At 41.5% G+C, this 21,478-nt stretch overlaps 1 protein-coding gene across 9 annotated transcripts in view; it reads left to right on the forward strand.

Moving 5' to 3' along the window:
- KATNAL2 (katanin catalytic subunit A1 like 2) overlaps nucleotides 1-21,478 on the forward strand; it is a 52,147-nt gene that overhangs the window by 8,980 nt on the left and 21,689 nt on the right. For 2 of the 9 annotated variants that reach the window (XM_065549984.1, XM_065549985.1), the window contains exons 2-12: nucleotides 3,916-3,992; nucleotides 6,779-6,849; nucleotides 8,728-8,894; nucleotides 10,896-10,935; nucleotides 11,390-11,504; nucleotides 13,803-13,901; nucleotides 14,445-14,543; nucleotides 15,509-15,586; nucleotides 16,638-16,736; nucleotides 17,286-17,349; nucleotides 18,619-18,737. In XM_065549984.1, the coding sequence (XP_065406056.1) occupies nucleotides 3,951-3,992; nucleotides 6,779-6,849; nucleotides 8,728-8,894; nucleotides 10,896-10,935; nucleotides 11,390-11,504; nucleotides 13,803-13,901; nucleotides 14,445-14,543; nucleotides 15,509-15,586; nucleotides 16,638-16,736; nucleotides 17,286-17,349; nucleotides 18,619-18,737 (993 nt within the window). In that variant the 5' untranslated portion in view covers nucleotides 3,916-3,950. Of the gene's footprint in view, nucleotides 1-3,915; nucleotides 3,993-6,778; nucleotides 6,850-8,727; nucleotides 8,895-10,892; nucleotides 10,936-11,389; nucleotides 11,505-13,802; nucleotides 13,902-14,444; nucleotides 14,544-15,508; nucleotides 15,587-16,637; nucleotides 16,737-17,285; nucleotides 17,350-18,618; nucleotides 18,738-21,478 lie in introns of all 9 variants that reach the window. The other 7 variants (XM_008166048.4, XM_042850692.2, XM_065549983.1 and 4 more) reach the window with 6 other exon arrangements.

Consider the following 21,478-nt stretch of genomic DNA (forward strand, 5'->3'; position numbering starts at 1 on the left):
TTTAAGTGAATACTTTCACATATCCCCAGGTTTTGTATACAATTGGTTCAAATTTTGTACCTGATTTCAAAGATTAACCTTTACACAAACCTAATTTCCATGTGGAAATACTAGGGTTGTCAAGCGATTTAAAAAATTAAACACGATTAATCGTGCTGCTAAACAACAATAGAATTCCATTTATTTAAATATTTTTGGAAGTTTTCTACATTTTCAAAGATATTGATTTCAATTACAACAGAATACAAAGTGTAGAGTGCTCACTTTTTATTTATTTTGTATTACAAATATTTGCACTGTAAAAAACAAAAGAAATAATATTTTTCAATTCACCAGATACACCTCTACCTCGATATAACGCTGTCATCGGGAGCCAAAAAATCTTACTGTGTTATAGGTGAAACCGCATTATATCAAACTTGCTTTGATCCACCGGAGTGCGCTCCCCCACCCCCGGAGCACTGCTTTACTGCGTTATATCCGAATTTGTGTTATATCGGGTCGCGTTATATCCAGGTAGAGGTGTACAAGTACTTTAGTGCAATCTCTTTATCATGAAAGTTGAACTTACAAATATAGAATTATGTGCAAAAAAAACCTACATTCAAAAATAAAACAGTCTAAAACTTTAGAGCCTACAAGTCCACTCAGTCCTACTTCTTGTTCAGCCAATTGCTCAGACAAAAAAGTTTGTTTACATTTGCAGGAGATAATGCTGCCCGCTTTTTGTTTACAATGTCACCTGAAAGGAAGAACAGGCATTCGCATGGCACTGTTGTATCCGGCGTCACAAGATATTTATGTGCCGGATGTGCTAAAGATTCATATGTCCCTTCATGCTTCAACCACCATTCCAGAGGACATGCATCCATGCTGATGATGGGTTCTGCTCGATAACAATCCAAAGCAGTGTGGACCGACGCATGTTCATTTTCATCATCTGAGTCAGATGCCACCAGCAGAAGGTTGATTTTCTTTTCTTAGTGGTTCGGGTTCTGTAGTTTCTGCATTGGAGTGTTGCTCTTTTAAGACTTCTGAAAGCATGCACCACAGCTTGTCCCTCTTAGATTTTAGAAGGCACTTCAGATTCTTAAATATTGGGTTGAGTGCTGTAGCTATCTTTAGAAATTTCACATTGGTATCTTTGCATTTTGTCACATTTGCAGTGAAAGTGTTCTTAAAACAAACAACATGTGCTGGGTCATCACCCGAGACTATTATAACATGAAATATATGGCAGAATGCGGGTAAAACACAGAGCAGGAGACATACAATTCTCCCTCAAGGAGTTCACTTACAAGTTTAATTAATGCATTATTTTTTTTAATAAGCATCATCAGCATGGAAGCATGTCCTCTGAAACGATAGCTGAAGCATGAAGAGGCATTTGAATCTTTAGTGCATCTGGCATGTAATATCTTGCGACAGGAAGATCTTAAAAACTGAGGGCATATTTGGTCTGTTTGGGCATTGAAGACCTTGTGACACTTCGCAGCAGGAAAAAAAAATGTGAATGTCTTTGCTGAACTTTCCCCTCTCGCTAGTGTGCATTATGCTATATGCTGTGTAGTGCTCCTCCACACAGAAGATTATGTATGTAAATATTTTGTAGTGCACTTTAGGATAAGCGGGACCATTTAAATATTTATTGTGAAGTATTAATACTACTCAGGCCTTTCATATGTATCTGTGCTGAGGAACATTTGTAAATATGGAACTGACGCCTTGCCCGAGTTATAGGGAAACCTTACTTTGGTCACCCTGCTTTAGGAGTTGTCTGGTCTTGCAGTGGTTCAAAATGGTTAATTTTCTTAAGTAGCAATTTCTTGCATGACAGCATAAGCTAGTGTTTCCAATACAAAGTTGTGACCCTAGGCACCTTTGTATTCTCACTGCTGCAATAATTATACGAAATATGCCTTGTGAGGTATCATATAAAAGCTAGTACACTTTATTAATATCATTGTAAAATGCATGTGTTAACATTATAGGTGAAGTTATGAATTCCCTATGTATAATGTTACTAGAACATGTTTAAGACCACAGAGCCTAGCCTAAGTAAAGGTCATAAACAGGTCCATCCTAGACAAAGGAATGTGAGTTTACCTCAGTTTACATATTAGCAGTAAACAAAACCTTTGACCTAAAGCAGCTGGGGTTCTCCTGATCCAGAATTCAAGAGACAGAATTAACATGACTCCTGCGCCCCAGAGTGACGCAGGAAACTGAAACCCCAGAAGGCATTCCTGTTTTGTAAGACAAAGACAGCCCTTTGGTGATATGACTCCCATCTTTATCTTTCATCTTAGGAGACAAAGAAACCAAGTGAGTTGATCTCCATGATGGGTCCTGGCCAGTAAAAGTGGAAAGAAGACTGTGTTACAAGTGGAATGAGGGTGGTCGGACCTAGTGGCCAGAGCAGGAGTTGGGAGTCAGGCACCGGATGGTCAGAGGGCAGACAGAGGTTCAGGCATTAAGAGGCAGGCAGGGTCAGGTTACTGGGAGGACAGAGTCCGAGACAGGCCAGATGGGAATCTGAGAGCCAGGTATCAGGAGGTGGGCAGGGTCAGGCACAAAGTTAGTTACAGAGAGCAATTGAAGAGCAAAGTTGAGGACAAATCAAACCAGGGTCAGAAGCTGGAATCTAGGGTCTATTGCAAGCAGTGTCTGCCCCAGAGACAGGCAGGCAGTCTGTGTTGTTCGTGGCTTCCTGGTTTAAGTACTGGTACTGACCAATCGGTGGACTGTGAGGAGCCACCACTTGGTCATGCTGGGCAGTACTTCCTGCTGAGCCTAATCTCACAGGGTCCTCCCATGGGAGCCCACCCTAAACCTTCAGTGGTGATGCAGAGGTGTCAGCAGCCCAGAACCCTTATGGTCACAGGGTCCGGTCCTGCAGGTTCTTACATCACCCCCCCATTTCGGGCAAGTGCTGGTTCAGGCTTGTCTGGGTGAGCCTTCTGGAATTCTTCCACCAGGTCAGGGGCGTGGACATAGGAGACAGACTCCCATGTGTGCTCTTTGGAGCCGTAGCCTTCCCAGTCCACCAGATAGGAAAAACGGCCATGTGTCTGTCAGGAATCAAGGATGACATGTACTTCGTATTCCTTGTGACCTGGATTTCAACTGATGGAGGCAGTGGTGTGGTTCCCTTAGGGAAGGTGTGCTCAGTGTAGGGTTTCAGAAGGGAAACATGGAAAACTGGGTGTATTTTGAGAGACTGGGAAAGCTAGAGTTTGAAGGTGACCGGCTATGACCGAATGTACTCCTGTATTTATACCCTACCCACTATTGTAATAATCTTTGTACAAAATATGCCTTGTGAGGTATCATTTGAAAATTAATAACTCACTAGTCAATAATATAATGGTGAAATCTATGTAGCAACATTATATGCAAAGTTCTGAATGCCCTTGTATGATGTTGTTAGCACATGTTTAAACCCATGTAGCCCTGATGAGACAGAAGTTGTTAAATAGATCTATCTTAAACACTGAAATGTGTGTTTACCTCAGTTTATATATAAGTAGTAATCCGGGTCCTCAGGACAGCAAGAGGGGGTAAACTGGTTCCTTAGACAAAGGACAAGCTAACGCCTCTAGCCAGGTGTCATAGTTGATTGGCCATCGCCTGTCAAGTGGCGATTATTTGGCAACAAGGAGGGGGCGGGAACAGATTGATCTGAACTTTAGCAAGTAACAGCAAGAAACTTCTTTCACCATGAGACTCCATGTCTACATCCTCACAGTGGGAAGGAACTTTATCTAGGGGTAATCCTTAGGAGAATGCATGTCAAAGGGTGACTGGACTATAAAAGTGAGGGTCAAAAACACCCCGGAAAGATTTCTTTCTTTCTTTCTTTCTTTCTTTCTTTCTTTCTCTCTCTCCCTCCCTCTCTCTCTTTCATCTAAGAAGACAAAGGAACCAGCCTTTTGACTTTGGGAGGGGACATGATCAGAGAATTTGGTCAGCAATGTTTCTGGGAACATGTGGTAAGGATTTTACCTTGAACCAAGTCTAGTTTAACTTTTAGCTTCTAGAAAATATTTTATTTTTATGTCTCTTGTACTCATTTAATATCTGTTTGTAGTTAAATAAACTTGTTTTATTTTTTAATCAGAAGTAATCCAGTGTTGTGTTTAAACTGAACTGTTTGGTAACTCCAATTAAGGTAGCAAACTGTTGCATATTGATCCCCTACAGCGGCCATGGACATCCAATCTCTGAATGCCCATGGGAGGGCTGGGCAGTGCAGAACACAGGTTTGGGGGGAAATTTGGGATTCAGAGTGTGTTGGGGTCACCCTGCAGGTAGTAACTAAGGCTGCTGGAAGCCAGAGTGTGGCTGGTGTGTTGCTGACAGCCTGGTGGGGTCAGAGTTGCTGGATTAGCTATACACAGACACTCAGGGAATGCTGGTACGCTGTTTGTGAGAGGTCCAGATTTAGAGCTACAACAGCAAAGCATTGTGAGGAACCCAAGGTCGAGGGGCAGGAGATGACACAACCCCTCACTGGTCTGGATTGCATCCTGGAACATGACACCAGATTAATCTGCTGCCATATTGGGAAGGGTCCAAGGAACTGGTGGTCCAATTTGCGGGAGGGTCACCTGATCTGGAGGTGTTTGGTGGCGAGCCACACTGGCATACCATAAATACTGGAGCTTCTTGTTGCTGATGGTTACGTGCCTCTTATAGGCCTTCACTTCTTAATCTAAGTGGTTTTTGAACTCTTCCTCAATGAGGTGAACTATTTGAGCTCTTCCTCAACTATTGGTTCCAGTCAGTAGCAGCAGGTGGAAAGGGAGGTGGAATCCATAATTAGCAAAGAAGAAGCTCTGACCTGTGGAGGTATGGTTGGTGGTGGTGTAAGAAAACTTTGTATATGGTGGGATCATGGACCAGTTGTCTTGATCTTAATTTACAAAGGATTTCAAATATTGCTCCAGTACTTGGTTCACCCGTTCTGTTTGTCCATGTGTTTGGGGGGTGGTATGCAGTGCAGGTAGACGTGTAGATGTCCAGTAGCCTAAATCAGGGGTGGGCAAACTTTTTGGCTTGAGGGCCACATCTGGGTATGGAAATTGTATGGAAATTACAGAGGTGGGGGAAGGAGGAGTCATGGGATGTGGCATGGCGGGGGGGAGGGCCTCTACAGGGGTGGTACCAGGGACTCCTAGGGGCCCTGCCGGCAGTGACACCAAGGTGGCTGTACCAGGCACCGCCACAAGCAGAGGCACCCTAGCTGGGACGGGTGCGGCCCCATGGCGGTTTCAAGAGTCTCGAGGGTGGGGCTATAGGAGACCGGGAAGGTCCAGGCCGCGGTGATTGGTTGTTGAGGAATGAGGCGAGTCTCTCAGAGGAGCAGTGCCGCAGGGATTGGTCAATTGAAGGAGGTTGTGGTTCCTAGTTGGACTCGATTAGGGGCAGTATCCTGCGATGCTGCTGGCCTTGATCGTTGGCCAGTTCTGGGCAGATGCTGGCACTTCTGGGATTGGGCACGTAGGGGCAGGGCTCCGATCCCAGAAACAGCGCAGTGAAGAGTCTGGATAAGCAGTGCCAGCCGCGCCTGCGCAGTGTGACTCTGCATGCGGGAAGATGGTGCTCATCCAGGAATTGTGAGTCGGGGGCTGGGAAGCACTGGGCGGGTGGAGCGGGGCAAGCCTCTGACCCCACTCCCGGGTTGCAGCTTGACGGCCAGATTAAAAGGTCTGACAGGGCGGACGCAGCCCGCAGGCTGGAGTTTGCCCACCCCTAGCCTAAATGCTTCATACCAGAAGCAAGAGGTGAACTGTGAGCCTTGGTCAGAAATTATGTGGTTGGTAAACACATTGTGCAGTAGGAGGTGAGCGGTAGTCTCAGCAGAGAGTAGCTGGTTGCTGGGGATGAAATGGGCCATTTGGATCAGGAAGTCCACAAATGTTTGGCCGTCACATGCTGCGAGTTCCACAGTAAAGTCTGTGGATCCATCTGGATTCACTCTGGGGAAATGATGTACTCCAAAAATTCAATGATGAGCCAGTTTGTACGCCACTTTTCCGATTTGGCGTACAAACCAGGCTTCTGTAATCTTTATCCCTTTTACTTGGTATCACTTAATCCATGTTCTTTTGCTAATAAACTTGTTTTGCTTTCATTATAAATCATCAGTGTGTGCTATACAAGTTCAGAGAAGTGTGTGCTTCTAGAAAGCTAACAGGTTGGAGTGATTGACTGTCTGTAAAGGTAGTGAACCTAACACTTCTTCTGTGAGGTCCAATCAGAGGGACTGGTCCCTGCTGTCGGATGAGTTTGAGACGAATTCGTGGCTGGAATCATACCCAAAGTCAGCCTTCAAGGAGTAACCAGGTTGGGTAAAGCTAGGGTGAGGCTTGTGGGCTGCTGATAACCTGTTAGGGTCAGAGTTCTGGATGAAAGCTGCACAACCACAAGACACCCAGGGTTACCAGATGGTAACCAAACCCCTTACTGGCCTAGCTGAACCCCAAAATTTCACAAAAGTACAAACAGTAAAAGGAATTTCTAATTCAAACTATTGTTTCTATGAAAAAGCTTTTATCCATCCAGGATGCCTCAAAAAATGTTCAAAGTGTTCAAAAAATTACAGTGGAAAACCATTTTACTTCTGTTTTTTCACTGCAAGCTGTTTTATAGTTCTTACATACTGTTGTCTTTATTTAATTGGCTTTATTTGGCCAGACTACATTTTGATGCTGTTTGTAGCTATACATAGAATCCGATTATTACGTTTGATCTAGAATTCTGTCTTCCTTCACAGGATGAGATGCGGACAGAAGCTCGTCGAAAAAATCTTCTCATTCTAATTTTGCATTATTTAACAGAGGAAGGGTATGTTATCTAAACAAAAATACACTACAGTTGTTTATTTATGTGTGTTTCTGGTCTTTCATAGTAATATGCACTTCTGCCCTCTAGTGGATGCAATGGAAGGCCTGCCCTGCTAATTATATTGCTCTGAAGTGTCTCTAATACAGGGGTCGGCAACGTTTGGCACGCGGCTCGCCAGGGTAAGCACCCTGGCGGGCCGGGCCAGTTTTATTTACCTGCTGATGCAGCAGGTTCGGCCGATCGTGGCCCCCACTGGCCGCGGTTCGCCGTCCCGGGCCAATGTGGGCGGCGAGAAGCCGCAGCCAGCACATCGCTCGCCCGCGCCGCTTCTCGCCGCCCCCATTGGCTCGGGACGGCGAACCGCGGCCAGTGGGGGCCGCGATTGGCCGAACCTGCCGCGTCAGCAGGTAAATAAAACTGGCCCAGCCCGCCAGGGTGCTTACCCTGGCGAGCCGCGTGCCAAATGTTGCCGACCCCTGCTCTAATACTAGCATATAACATGGATATTTTACTTTTAAATTCATTTTATTTATTTCAATTTATGGAATAAAAATAAAAAGCTTGTATCTGGTGTTACTTAGAAATTTTTTACAATCATCTGTAAAGGCTTTTTTTACCTTAATTGGGGTTGTGCCCTTTATGATATGTAACAAAGAACTGAAAGGTTTTTAAAAAAGCTTCCTCCATGTGTTTGCTACTAATACTAGGCATATCAAGTTAGGTCTTTTGGTTTTGCTGGAGAGGACAAGGACAACAGGGGAGGCTAAGGGTGGGCTTCCATCAGGTATGTCAGCATTGAGCTGTCAGATTCTGTAATTGTTTTGTAGCATGAGATTTGTTGCACACATGCACAATTTCCATTACTTTTAATGGAAGTTACAGTAACACAGAAGGAGGTACATATATGGGTTTTAAAAGGGTATAAATGTATTTAGTATGAAAGCGTAATGATATAATGGAGTAAATTTGGGACTGGGAATCAGGATTCTATGATTATCCTGACTTCCACCAATTTATTGTGTGACTTTGAACAAGCAATTGGGTAAAATTTTCTAAAGCTCTGGCCTTCCTTTTTCTGGCGTAATTTGCAGTTGCAAAAAATTGCCCCCTGCATTTTTACATTTGTATTTGAATTGAAGGTGCAAATCTTGGTTCTTCAGCTTTTAACTCTGTGATTTGCATTGAAGTGAGGTAATAAGTAGTATAGATTGTATGATTTGCACCTGGATTTGATTTTATGGGTGCAAAAGGGAAGGTACAAATTTGCCAGCCCGAGACACAGCCATTTTGAATATTTACCCCTTCATCTCTGCAGGCCTGATTGTGATCTCGGTTACAACAGTGTGAATCTTTATAGCTAGGAATTTATTCAAATAGTGTTACTTTAGGTTTATACTGATGTAACTGACATCAGAATCTGGCCTGCATTTTACCAATGGGGAAATGGAGAGAGGACAAGTCTCTCTCAGAGGCATTATGAGGATTAATTGGTTAATATTTGCACAAGATTTGAAGATAAAGGGCCAAATATACCACCCTGGATATTCTTATTTGTTTTTAAATTAATTGATATAAGCTAATAATAATAATAATGAGGCAGGATGGTTAGGTGGACAGGATTCAATTCTGGATGTCAACAGAACTGGGTACTCTAGTCACAGCTGTGTTACTAATTTGCAATGTGATCTTACGTTGAACTTTTGGGAAGCACTTTGAGGCCTGTGAATGAAAAGTGCTTATAATTGTTACTGGTTATTAGTTATGTGGGGTTGCCACAGTTTGAACTATAACACATTTCCTTGTATGCTGTTTCTCTCAAAGAATTTTATAAAATAATGACATTCAGTTTTATGTTCTTTGCTCTTTTGAAATGACCAGGTATGTTGATGCTGCAAATGCTTTGGAACAAGAAACCCAATTAGCTATACGCCGCTTTGAAGTTTGTGACAACATTGATCTTGAGACTATTTTGATGGAATATGAAAGCTATTACTATGTAAAATTCCAAAAATACCCTAAAATTACCAAAAAGGCCCTAGACACTGGTACGTGGCTGTGTTCCAAAAAGAAAGCTTTTGAACTTCTGTTTCTCATAATTTTAAAAAATATGTGAGCACTAAAATACCCAACACTTCTCAGACTTATCCGTATTTAATGTTATTTTCTCTGTCCCCAAGCTCTCAAATGATTATAGAGCTAAAAGTCTAGTGGTTAGAATATGGGACTGGGATTCAGGAGTCCTGGGATCTGTTTCCTTTTCTGCCTCTCACTTCTCTGTGCTTCAGTTTTCCTATCTGTAGGAATGGGTATGATGATGTTTATCCATCTTTTTTAAACACCTTTGAGATCTACAGGTAAAAAAATATCTAAGTGCAAAATATTATACAGATATTTTCTCATTTTTTTTTCCTCTTTGGGTAACAATATTAAGAATGCTCTACTTCTGATTTTATTTTCAAATACAAAATGAATAACTAAAGGGAAACATTGTAGCCTAGAGGTCATCTAAGACCATTCTTCAAAGTTTATTCCCACCATTATTATTATTCAATTTAATGTAGCACAATGCTTTACACTAAATGGTATCTACCAAGCAAATAACAGGTCCTTGCTCCAAAAGACATGCACTCCAGAGGCACAAGCAAAGGCAATACTGTATGAGGCAAGTCAGAACAGACATATTGAGATCGGACCGTGAGATCTTGAGTGTTCTTGAACTTGTGTGCAACAGGTGGGTTACAGAAGGCAATAAGAACAACAATACAAGCAGATGCAAAGTTATGGAGTGTTGATTGTTCGAGAAGGGGATGAGTGGGCAGAGAATATCTCCAAGCAGTTTCAGTTGCTTCAAAAGCTTATTAGGAAGTTTGAAGATCCCAGGTAAATGGGACGCTACTGAAGTGTATATAAAAATAATAGTGCCTGCATGGATTAAATGCTTTTAAAACCCACCAGTCATATTGACATTCACAATGATGTAAAAGATCAGTAGTGGCTGGAAGCAAGTAGTGTGTGCATCGGAGAAAGATTTACAAACAGGGTCTAGTGTTTGAAGTTAGTTTAAAAAAAGTCAGTCCTACAATGTATAAATGATGGACTTAATTGTAAATCAAGGATAATGGTCCCATTGCAGAGCATTTGTTAGATCATATTTACAGCCAGATTGTGATTCCCTTACTCAGACTCAGTAATGCCTAAGTTCCCAAACAGTCTCACTGAATCAGTGCCTTGAGGAATATCAGAATCTGTCCCTTGTAATATTCTATCTATAGATACTAGGGGGAGAATGCTAATGAGGTACAGAACCTTTAATCTCTGGATCACTGGTTCTAATCCAGGCTTTTGAGTGACCTCACATTCTTGTGTGTGTGTGTGTGTGTGTGTGTGTGTGTGTGTGTGTGTGTGTGTGTGTGTGTGTGTGTGTGTGTGTGTGTAAATCTTATATCAGGCATTCTTGGAAAATAACTTGAGGGTTGATGGAGCATCATCAGGTTGTGACATTTTTGTTGTGATGGCATGTTGCAGCTTGGCAGCTTTAAGGCAGAGTGATTAAAATGGTGTGAGACAGCACTTTGTCTTAAGGATGGACTCTTAAGTGTTATTGGTTGCAACCCTCAATCTGTCCTAATTTGGCAATGGGTAAAAGTTACAATGCTGTATGTGAAATGAGGTTAGTGGGCTCAATCCAATTCCTAGTGAAGAAAGGTCCATATCACAGTAACCAATGTCGATTTGGCACCTTGTTTGAAGTCTGAGGAGAGAGACCAAAGACTGAATGGAACTAAAGACTTAATAAGCCTGAACTACTTTCTCCACTAGTCCTGTCAGGATTGAGGCACTTTGGCAGGTTTACTCTGTTACTGCTGGTGTTGTACCTGCTTTATAAGGTGACTTTAATTTCTGAGCTTCATAACCTCGCAACTTTCACAAGCACAAAGTTCACTCAAAAATGTTTTTAAAAGAAAAAATGAAATTTTCTTTCTTCCTTGGCCATGGCATCCCACTCTTATTTATTTTTAATTTCAATATTTATTTTGCCACAGCAGAAAATAAACAGCAACCAAGAAATGGAGGAAAACCAAGAAGGTAAGGCAAAAGTCATTTGGGCTGGGCACTGGGCAGAAGATTTTCCCCTAAGAGTAAAACATGGTACTGTTACACTAATGCTCTGATACCCTGGAGGTACTAAACTAACATACCAGTGAGCACTCTGCAAACTAAATGGTGGAATTTCAGTTTCTTTTAAAAAGCTAACAAAATTTTAGGCAAGACTTTTTTATTTTATTTTATTTTTCAACCTGATTCATAGATTGCTAAAGTATCTGAAATATCCCCTCTATTATCACATATAAAGGGTTAGGGTGGGATTTTTTAAAAGCATTCAGCATTGACCTCAATTCATTGACTTCAGTGGGACCAAAGTTAGAACAACACTGTATTTTCTGGAAAATCCCACCATTAATCCTTCTGTCTTGTGAGATATGCTGGAAACAAAACGAAAAGTTAAAAATTACACCCTGAAAGGCTTTTTGTATCCTAGGACGGCAAGTAGCTCTTCTCATAATCTTCCTAGGATCAACCAGCGGCCATTATCAAAAACCTCATCTGGGAGGACAACAGAGCCTAAACCATCTAACAAGGACAGCCCCAAACAGGTTCAAATGTGTTGACTATGTTACATTGCAATTGGGATTGATTTTATTTTATTTTGGACCAGGATGGTGTGTAAATTAGCTGTTACCACTCAAGAAAGAGACCTTGGAGTCACTGTGGATGGTTCTCTGAAAACATCCACTCAATGTGCAGCGGCAGTCAAAAAAGCAAACAGAATGTTGGGAATCATTAAGAAAGAGAGAGATAATAAGACAGAAAATATCATATTGCCTCTATATAAATCCATGGTATGCCCACATCTTGAATATTGCATGCAGATGTGGTCGCCTCATCTCAAAAGGTTGGGAAAGGTTCAGAAAAGGGCAACAAAAATGATTAGGGGTATGGAACAGCTGCCATATCAGGAGAGGTTAAAAAGACTGGGACTTCATCTTGGAAAAGAGACTAGTAAGCGGAGATATGATAGAGGTCTATAAAATCATGACTGGTGTGGAGAAAATCAATAAGGAAACATTAGGCCTTGTCTACACTATGGGGGGAGATCGATCTAAGTTACGCAACTTCAGCTACGTGAATAACGTAGCTGAAGTCGACGTGCTTCGATCTACTTACCGCGGGGTCCACACTACGCTATGTCCACGGGAGATGCTCTCCTGTTGACTCCCCTTGAGCTTCTCGTTTGGGTGGAGTACAGGAGTTGACGGGAGAGCGATCTGCGGTCAATTTAGCGGGTCTTCACTAGACCCGCTAAATTGACCACTGATGCATCGATAGCCATGTGGCGATCCCCCGGTAAGTGTAGACAAGCCCTTATTTACTCCTTCTCATAACACAAGAACTAGGGGCCACCAAGTGAAATGAATAGGCAGCAGGTTTAAAACAAACAAAAGGAAGTATTTTTTTCACACAATGCACAATCAACCTGTGGAACTCCTTGCCAGAGGGTGTTGTGAAGGCTAAGACTATAACAGTTTTCAAAAAAGAACTAGATACATTCATGGAGGATAGGTCCATCAATGGCTATTAGCCAGGATGGACAGGGATGGTGTCCCTAGCCTCTGTTTGCCAGAAGTTGGGAATGGGTGACAGAAGATGGATCACTTGATGATTACCTGTTCTGTTCATTCCCTCTGGGGCACCTGGCATTGCCACTGTCGGAAGACAGGATACTGGACTAGATGGACCTTTGGTCTGACCCAGTATGGCCATTCTTATGTTCTTATGATATAGTCAATAAGAGGCTGAGAAAACTTTTGGAGGTTTGTGAGTAAAGAGTTTTATTGCTTATGTAAGTATAACAACACAGGAGTCCAGTGGGAGATGCTATCTGGGTAAGATGGTAGCGGGGGGGAAAAGGCACAGAGAGGAAATAGAGGAAAAGAACATCTCACATTGGACCTAATCCATCAGCAAATGAAGTCAACCGGTATCTTACCATTAATTTCAGTGGGCTTAAGGATTGGTCCCATAGTGCTAGAGATAAGGAAGTTTACAGACCAAGGAAGGTCAAATAAGATGTCCAGTCTCAGTCATAAACACATTCACACAACCCAGTCTAACACATTTGAGTTTTGAGTTTGTAAGTGTAATTTGTCACTGTGGTCTTTTGCTCTTTGGGGTCGAGTCTGGCAGGGCTGCTGACCATGATGCTTTGCTATTAACTATGTGTTAAGGTGAAGTAAGTCAAGGGGAGCAGGAACACCAGACTGGTGGCCAGGCAGAACTCTGTGCCTAGCATGATTCTTGAGGCATTGAGTAGGTGGCGGAGATTGTTTTCTTAAAATCCTTGGACACGTTTCTGTGTTAGGGGCTGGATCTCATGCCTGACCCTGCTGTCACTTTTTTGTAAGCGCAGCAATTTAGTACACAGCAGTAGCACTAGTCATGGATAGATGTTGGAGTAACTTAAAATCCTAAAATGGCCCATCATTTGCATTTAAACAGATGCACTGCTCATTCTCTACCTCCTCTTCCAGTCACATCTGTTATATCTTCTGTACCCCAGTGCTCAGTTCATGGTGCTCATAGAGGTTTCTTCTCATTGCTGAGCACTATGCTGATTTCTCCATACTATATAGAAAACTCTCTGCAGAGGAAACGAGTGAATGCTAAGTGCTAGAGCTGTGGCTCTGAATTGCTTTCAACAGCTAGCCAGATTGAGACCTAAAGACGCACATAATAATGTTACGTACTAACATCAGGCATTATTGGTACAAGTTCAGTGGAATATAAAAGCTGAAAAATCTTACCATCTGGGCATGTGTGAAGGACTACAGGGAAGTCTAACACTCAACTGCTTGGAAAGAAATTATGTTTTTCTAAAACTGATTTTTCTTTAGGAGAATGACAATACAGTTACTCGGGAGCAAGCTGATTTTGGTTTAAATGTGTCAGCAATCAACAGAGGTGGTGGAGGAGAAAGCACTCACCCAAGAAGGGTCAGTAGAAACTTTCTATGCACAAAACACATCTACGTGTATGAAGAAAAACAAAGAAGTTGTACACGAAGGTTTGATATGACTCTTCTGTACATTTACTTCTTCTGTGTGGCTATCAGAGGTCTCCCATGTGTTTGCTGGTGGACTGTAACTTTTATCCTTAGCCCATTATTTGGCATAGTTAGTGCACTCTGTATCGAACTAAGGAACAATGTAGAAATAGAATAGAAAAGTCCAACTCCTAATAGTAAAAATGGAAGCTGAATGTATAATTTTTTTTCTGCTGCTTGAAAGTGGTGGACAGATCGTTTTGTAGTTAAAGCACAGCACTGAGAGTTGAGACACCTGGGTTCTTTCCCCACTTCTTGGGCAATTGTCAATGGGGATTCTTGGGCAGAATTTGGCCTGTTGCCTTTTGTAGTTGGAGAGCTGTCATCCTGTTAAGCTTGCTTTGTACTATGTAATTCCTGAAGTTTTAACTGTAGAATCAGATACTTTATTTAGATAGGATAAAGCCTATTACATCATTCTTTTTTCTTTCAGGGCCAAATAATTGACTTCCGTGGGATGATCCAAGATGCTATCAAAGGTGCATCAAATGAAGTAGCCTCCAACAGCCTTAATTGTGATCCAGATCCTTCAGTAAGGGATTATTATTTCCATCTAACAAAATTAACTTTAGAAGTAACTACGTATTGAACTGTGCAATGGGGAACAAAAGTAAAATAAAATACCATAATTCACGTGGTCCCAACTTCCAAGTTAGTAAAGAAGGGTTTGAATTTCTGGAGTGGCTTATGTCCTTGCTGAAAAAGCAATGAATGGACACCAACACTAGTCTAATCTGTTGACATTATTTACTTCCCGAACAGGGATGTTTGTGGCAAATACAAATCACATCTTATAATTCACAAATGTAGCACAATTTTCAGAGCTCCACAAAACAGATCTGGGTGAAATCCTTGCCCCTGACTTCAGTAGGGACAGACTATTTCCCTCTGTGTTCAAGTTCCAGCCAGCAGTTTCTTCTGTCTCCAAATTTATGGCAAGGTACTGACGTCTCTCTATCTTAGCCCTTCCCCAGGACACTAAAATCTTTGGGTTAGAGGTTTTCGGTCAAGGCCACCGCTGTCTGCCACAAGCCAAAGCCACCAGCAAAATCACCCCTTCTCACCCAGTCTGGGGCTGCCTGTTACACTTGAAAGGAACTTCATCCTTTAAAACAGCACATGAGAAAGTGTGATAACAGTCGTTTATATTCCTCAAGGGCCTTAATCCCTGCAAGTCAGGTTCTGCCATCCTTATGCTGAGATAAATAGAACTGTTTGTGGAGTAAGGGAGCTACTTGCTGTGCGTAAAGGTGGCAGAATCCAGCCCTGAGTCATAACTTCACCCATTAGGACTGGGGTAGATCTCCTATAATGGCTTACTCTTAGAAGAGCTATGGGGGCATCTAAAATATGACTTAATTCAGTGTCATTGTTATTATTTGTACCTTTAACATTTTTTGCCTCAACGTGTTACTGTTTTGAAACTGCTTCATAATTTGTATTAAAAATTTACTGAAATAAATTGTTGACATCCACTTACTACTTCTGTCTTTTTAGGAACGATTGTTAAAACCTCTGAGTGCTTTTATTGGCATGAGTGGTGAGATGAGAGAACTTGCAACAGTTATAAGCAGAGTAAGATTGGATCTTCATTTCAGTCATTTAGAGAGTATGGTTACTGTAGGTGTCTGAGAATGCTGTTGGTTTCTTTTTGTTGGTAAGGTACCAGGCCAGTTTTTTTTTTTCCTGGTGTATCTCCATTAAAATTTTATCAATGATAAATTAGACCCAATGTGTTTCCCTTTCTCGCATGTAATGATGCTAGAAAAGCTTTTTTCCTAGCCTAGAACACACAGAAATAATTTAGATCACTCATCCTCATGGGGCTGGGGGGTATACTGACCACTCCATGCTGTTGGAGCTGTACTGACAAGACCAGCATTGTGTTTCCCTATGTCCTTTCTATAGAAACTGTACATTAGTCAGCTGGAAGGAAAACCTTTAATATATTACCAAGATGGCTGAAGAAGTCAGTGACATGGATTAAGACCCTGATTCAGCAATGTGGTCCCAATTAAGTCCCCAACGAATTATATTAAGGATGTGATTTTTCTTTTTACGCAAAAATTCATCTGTGGAACGCACTGCCACAAAATATTATTGAGGCCAAGATCTTAGAAGGATTTAAATAGATTAGATAATTTGATGAATTGAATTAAATTATCTGAATGAACTCTTCAGGCACAGACTAATTATTATATAGAATGTTCTCCCTGGGTAGATTATTCATTATCCATTTAATGGATAATTATTATCCATTAAGAGTTTCTTGCACCTTGCTCTGAATTATCTGATACTAGCCACTGTTGAAGAGATGGATCATTGGTCTCATCCACTATGGCCGTTCCTGTGCTCCCCTTAAAGTCAATGGCAAATCTCCATTGGCTTCAATGAGAGCCAACCATCAATAGTGTTTTTCCTGGGAATTACTATTGTGTGTTTCCAGTGCTTCCCTTTTGTGAGCTAACAGTTACGAGCCTATACTGTACATTAAACAGTTTGTATCACTTAATATCACTAGTACTTCACATCTTGGTATAAGTGGGCTGTTTTGCTACTTCTGGGTTTATTATATTTGTACAGGAAAACATTATTTTTTCTAAAAAAGATCACATGTGCATTGCAGGACATTTATCTTCATAATCCAAACATAAAATGGGATGACATTATTGGACTTGATGCAGCCAAGCGGTTAGTCAAGGAAGCAGTTGTGTATCCTATAAGGGTAAGGCTCTAAATAGCTTTGAGAAAACTAGTACTGGACACCATTTCTATACATTATCATGGTCAAAATATCACCAGCTAGTTAACATTTTCCTTGTAAAGTGCTGTCCCATACCTCTGATTATATCTGTCCTTTTCTGAATGCAATTCCTAGTCAGCAAATGGAATTTAAGTTGACACCTCATGTAACTTTTCATATACAAATACGCTGCTGCTGGATAGAAAAAACCCAGTTCGTTAGTACTTATTCTGTGGGAATTTTGACTAAAGAAAAGCTGCCAGACACATCATGCTATAGGAAAATGAATTACTGAAGAGAATAGCAACCTATATCCATTTATACAAAGTAAAAACATGAAAAATACATTTAAAATAGATTTCATCTGGTTAAATGTAGCATTTTGTATGGTAAAATCTATTGTGTAATTCTTTTATTTTTCCTCTCTTCTAGTTTGCTAGATTTCCTGCATGTACAGGATTGTTGCAAAAAATGGCATTTTGACTCAGATTTTATATTTTTAATCTTTGAATTGCTCTTTTGTTTCCATAGTACCCACAGCTGTTTACAGGGATTCTCTCCCCTTGGAAAGGGTTATTACTATATGGACCTCCAGGTAGGTATAGTTTTATACTATAAATAAAGGTGTATCTACATATATTGCTATTTTTGTTTCTATCCAAACATGAATTATAAATGCATTTTAAGAGCTTCATGCTGATTTGATCCAATATACTAATATAACAAATTTACTTGGTGACATCGAGTTTAGCCCTTCGATCTACCTCTTGCCACATCCAGAGTTCCTACAACTCTAGGATATTTCTACACCTAAATCCTCCCTCCAACCAACACTCTTGACTCCAAGTGTAATCAGAGCAGTCGTGTGCTTCGGAGGTCATGTCAATTTTGTATTGTTGCTCCATTTGCCATAGTTGCCAATAGTCCTAATTTGGCTGGAACTGACCTTCAAAGAGATCTGGCTTGGACTATCCCTTCCTGGAAAAATGTCCCAGCTGCCTCTCTTCTTCATTTAGGAGTTAGTTTTGAAAATGTTGTTGGTCTCCTGCTAGCAGGGATGGAGGCTGTCCTGCACCACAACACTTCTGCAGTCTCTCCAAATGCTCTGACTGTCTAGACTGCTCTCCACACGATCTCTGTCACCCTCACAGGCACCACTGGAAAGTTGCCTAGACACCGATGGCTGGTCTACACTGAAAACTTTCATCAGCATGCAAAATCCACAGCCCTGAGAGAGATAGTTATGCTGACCTAACCTCTGGTATAGATAATACTAGGAAGATTTTTTTCCATAGACCTAGCTATCGCCTCTCAGGGAGAGGAATTAATTACAGCGACAGGAGAACTCCTCCCATTGCTGTAGCAAGTGTCTACACTGTAGTGTTTTTAGTGTAGACATAACCTGAGAGCATCTGGGGAGTCTGTAGAACTATTAGTGTGTTAGACAAGCTGCTACCTGCCCCCAGTGAAACAGTGTTGGATCTGGTCTTGTATGTGCTTGCATTTATTTGCCGCAAGACAGCCCATTGAGGTGCTCTGATCATTTCAATGTATAGTACCTCAGAAACTGTTTGAATGTATTTGTCAATAGTGCTGTGACTTGAAGTCCTGCTTTACCTGCTTTTCTCCAAATAGTTCTACTTGCATTTCCACTCTTCATGTGTCTGATGAAGTGGGTATTCACCCACGAAAGCTCATGCTCCAATACATCTGTTAGTCTTAAAGGTGCCACAGGACTCTCTGTTGCGATTTCCACTCTTGCTGTCCGTGTTCATTTTCTGACTAGTAAGATGATGAAGGGAGTTATTCCTACGTTTACATTTTATTTAGTCAGAGTGAATCTCCTCATCCCTGTTGCTTGTAGGTACTGGAAAGACTCTGCTTGCTAAGGCTGTTGCCACTGAGTGCAATACAACTTTCTTCAACATTTCAGCGTCCACTATTGTCAGCAAATGGCGTGGTGATTCAGAAAAACTTGTCCGGGTAAGAATTATCATCTTCATATTCTTTGTACTCTAACAGGTGTCATGTAACTAGCTGGAGAATAGGTGTTTTTTAATGGATTGAGCACTGAACTGTGAGCCAGGAAATGCTGAGTGGTTCCTCTGATATTGATACCCTCTGAAATCTTGGGCAAGTGATTTCATTCTCTGTTCCAATTTCCCCTTCTGTCAAATGGGAATATTATTACTTTTATGAAGTTGTTGTATTGACTGGATTTCTGGGTGTGTGTCAGCTCTGTAACGTAAGATGAACCAGATCTCCCCAGCACTCAAAGATTTTTGACACATTAGATCCCAGGCAGGCATACTAAATTTTGAGATCTACTGGCAGTAAGTCCTCAGTGCGCCCCACCCCCTACAATGTTCGGTTTCAATTCCTTTCTGATTGCGATCAGCTGAGAAGCTCCCTCTGGGAATGGCAGCTGTCATGGTCTGTTCCAGACTCTGCCACTGTGACCCAAAGACCTCTTGATGCCAGCTGGCATAGGGCACAGAGGTACATCAGGATAAAGAGATCTCCTGGGTTCACCAAAAGGGGTCATGTAAGGTATGGACTGAAAGCCTGCATCACACTGATCATCATAACCATTGTGAGTTGTATGTATAGAAAATATGTGAGGAGTTATGTGTATATGCTGAAAAATATGTTCTCTAGACCTTATAGTTAAAGGCAGGTCACCCTAAGGCAGTGGTTTTCAACCAGGGCTATGTGTATCCCTGGGGTTACTCAGACGTCTTCCAGGGGGAACATCAACTCATCTAGATATTTGCCAAATTTTGCAATCTGCTACATAAAAAGTAGGGCTGTCTAGCAAATAAAAAAATTAAGTGTGATTAATCACGCGATTAAAAAAATTAATCATGATTAATTGCGTGATTAAACAATAATAGAAAACCATTTATTTAAATATTTTTGGATGTTTTCTACATTTTCAAATATATTGATTTCAATTACAACACAGAATACAAAGTTTACAGTGCTCACTTTATATTTATTTTTTACTACAAATATTTGTACTGGAAAAAAGAAATAGTATTTTTCAATTCACCTAATACAAGTACTGTAGGGCAATCTCTTTATCATGAAAGTTGAACTACAAATATAGAATTATGTACAAAAAAATAACTGCATTCAAAAATAAAACAATGCAAAACTTTAGAGTCTACAAGTCCACTCAATCCTACTTCTAGTTCAGCCAATCGCTCAGACAAACAAATGTGTTCACATTTGCAGGAGATAATGCTGCCCACTTCTTGTTTACCTGAAAGGGAGAAGAGGCATTCACATGGCACTGTTGTAGCCAGCGACGCAAGATATTTACGTGCCTGATGCAGTAAAGATGCTTATGTCCCTTCATGCTTCAACCACCATTCCAGAGGACATGCTTCCATGCTGATGATGGGTTCTGCTCGATAACAATCCAAAGCAGCGTGGACTGACGCACGTTCATTTTCATCATCTGAGTCAGATGCCACCAACAAAAGGTTGATTTTCTTTTTTGGTGGTTCAGGTTCTGTAGTTTCCGCATCGGAGTGTTGCTCTTTTAAGACTTCTGAAAACATGCTCCACACCTCGTCTCTCTCAGATTTTGGACGGCACTTCAGATTCTTAAACCTTGGGTCAAGTGCTGTAGCTATCTTTAGAAATCTCACATTGGTACCTTCTTTGCATTTTGTCAAATCTACTTTGAAAGTGTTCTTAAAACGAACAACATGTGCTGGGTTATCATCTGAGACTGCCATAACCAGGGCCGGCTCCAGGCACCAGCTAAGGAAGCAGGTACTTGGGGTGGCCAATACAAAGGGGCAGCACTCCGTCCGCTATTGGGGCGGCACGTCCAGGTCTTTGGCGGGAATTCAGCGGCAGTTCCCTCAGTCCCTCTCTTCCTCTTTGAGCTGCCACCGAAGTGCCGCCGAAGTGGAAGAGAGGGAGTGAAGGACCCACCGCCGAACTGCCACTGAAGAATGGAGCGGCACAATTGAGCTGCCGCCAATCGTTTTTTGTTTGTTTTTTGGGGGGGGGGGGTTTCGCCGCTTGGGGCAGCAGAAAAGCTGGAGCCGGCCCTGGCCATAACACGAAATATATGGCAGAATGCAGTTAAAACAGAGCAGGAGATGTACAGTTTAGTCACAAATTTAATTAATGCATTATTTTTTTAACGAGCGTCATCAGCATGGAAGCATGTCTTCTGGAATGGTAACCAAAGCATGAAGGCACATACGAATGTTTAGCATATCTGGCACATAAATACCATGCAATCCCGGCTACAACAGTGCCATGCGAACACCTGTTCTCATTTTCAGGTGACATTGTTGTGACGTGTCATTCCATATTCTTTATGAAAATATGCTTATGATATGCATATGACATAAATGAGATATACTTTATGCAAATGGCACATGTACGATATCATTGGAAAGGTTATGATTTACTAAATGTGATTATCCTATTTGTGTGCATGTATAATTTCTGTATCTGAAATTAGGAATATTGACTATGTATCTGTATTTCAACCATGCTACTTTGGGTGACGCCTACTGCTAACGCTTCAGGTACAACAATGGAAAAGCCAGACAGGGCGGATGGCCCATCAACAAGGACAATGGACTGTAAAAGAGCTTAGTCTTCCTGTGAAAGTGTGGGTTAGCCTGTGAAGAATGGCTACAAGGGCCCTACAAAGGCATGTAATCATGTCACCCGAGACTGGAACCCATCTTGAA

The sequence above is a fragment of the Chrysemys picta genome, chromosome 6 (genome assembly GCF_011386835.1).
Source record: "Chrysemys picta bellii isolate R12L10 chromosome 6, ASM1138683v2, whole genome shotgun sequence".
NCBI classification, from domain to species: Eukaryota; Metazoa; Chordata; order Testudines; family Emydidae; genus Chrysemys; species Chrysemys picta.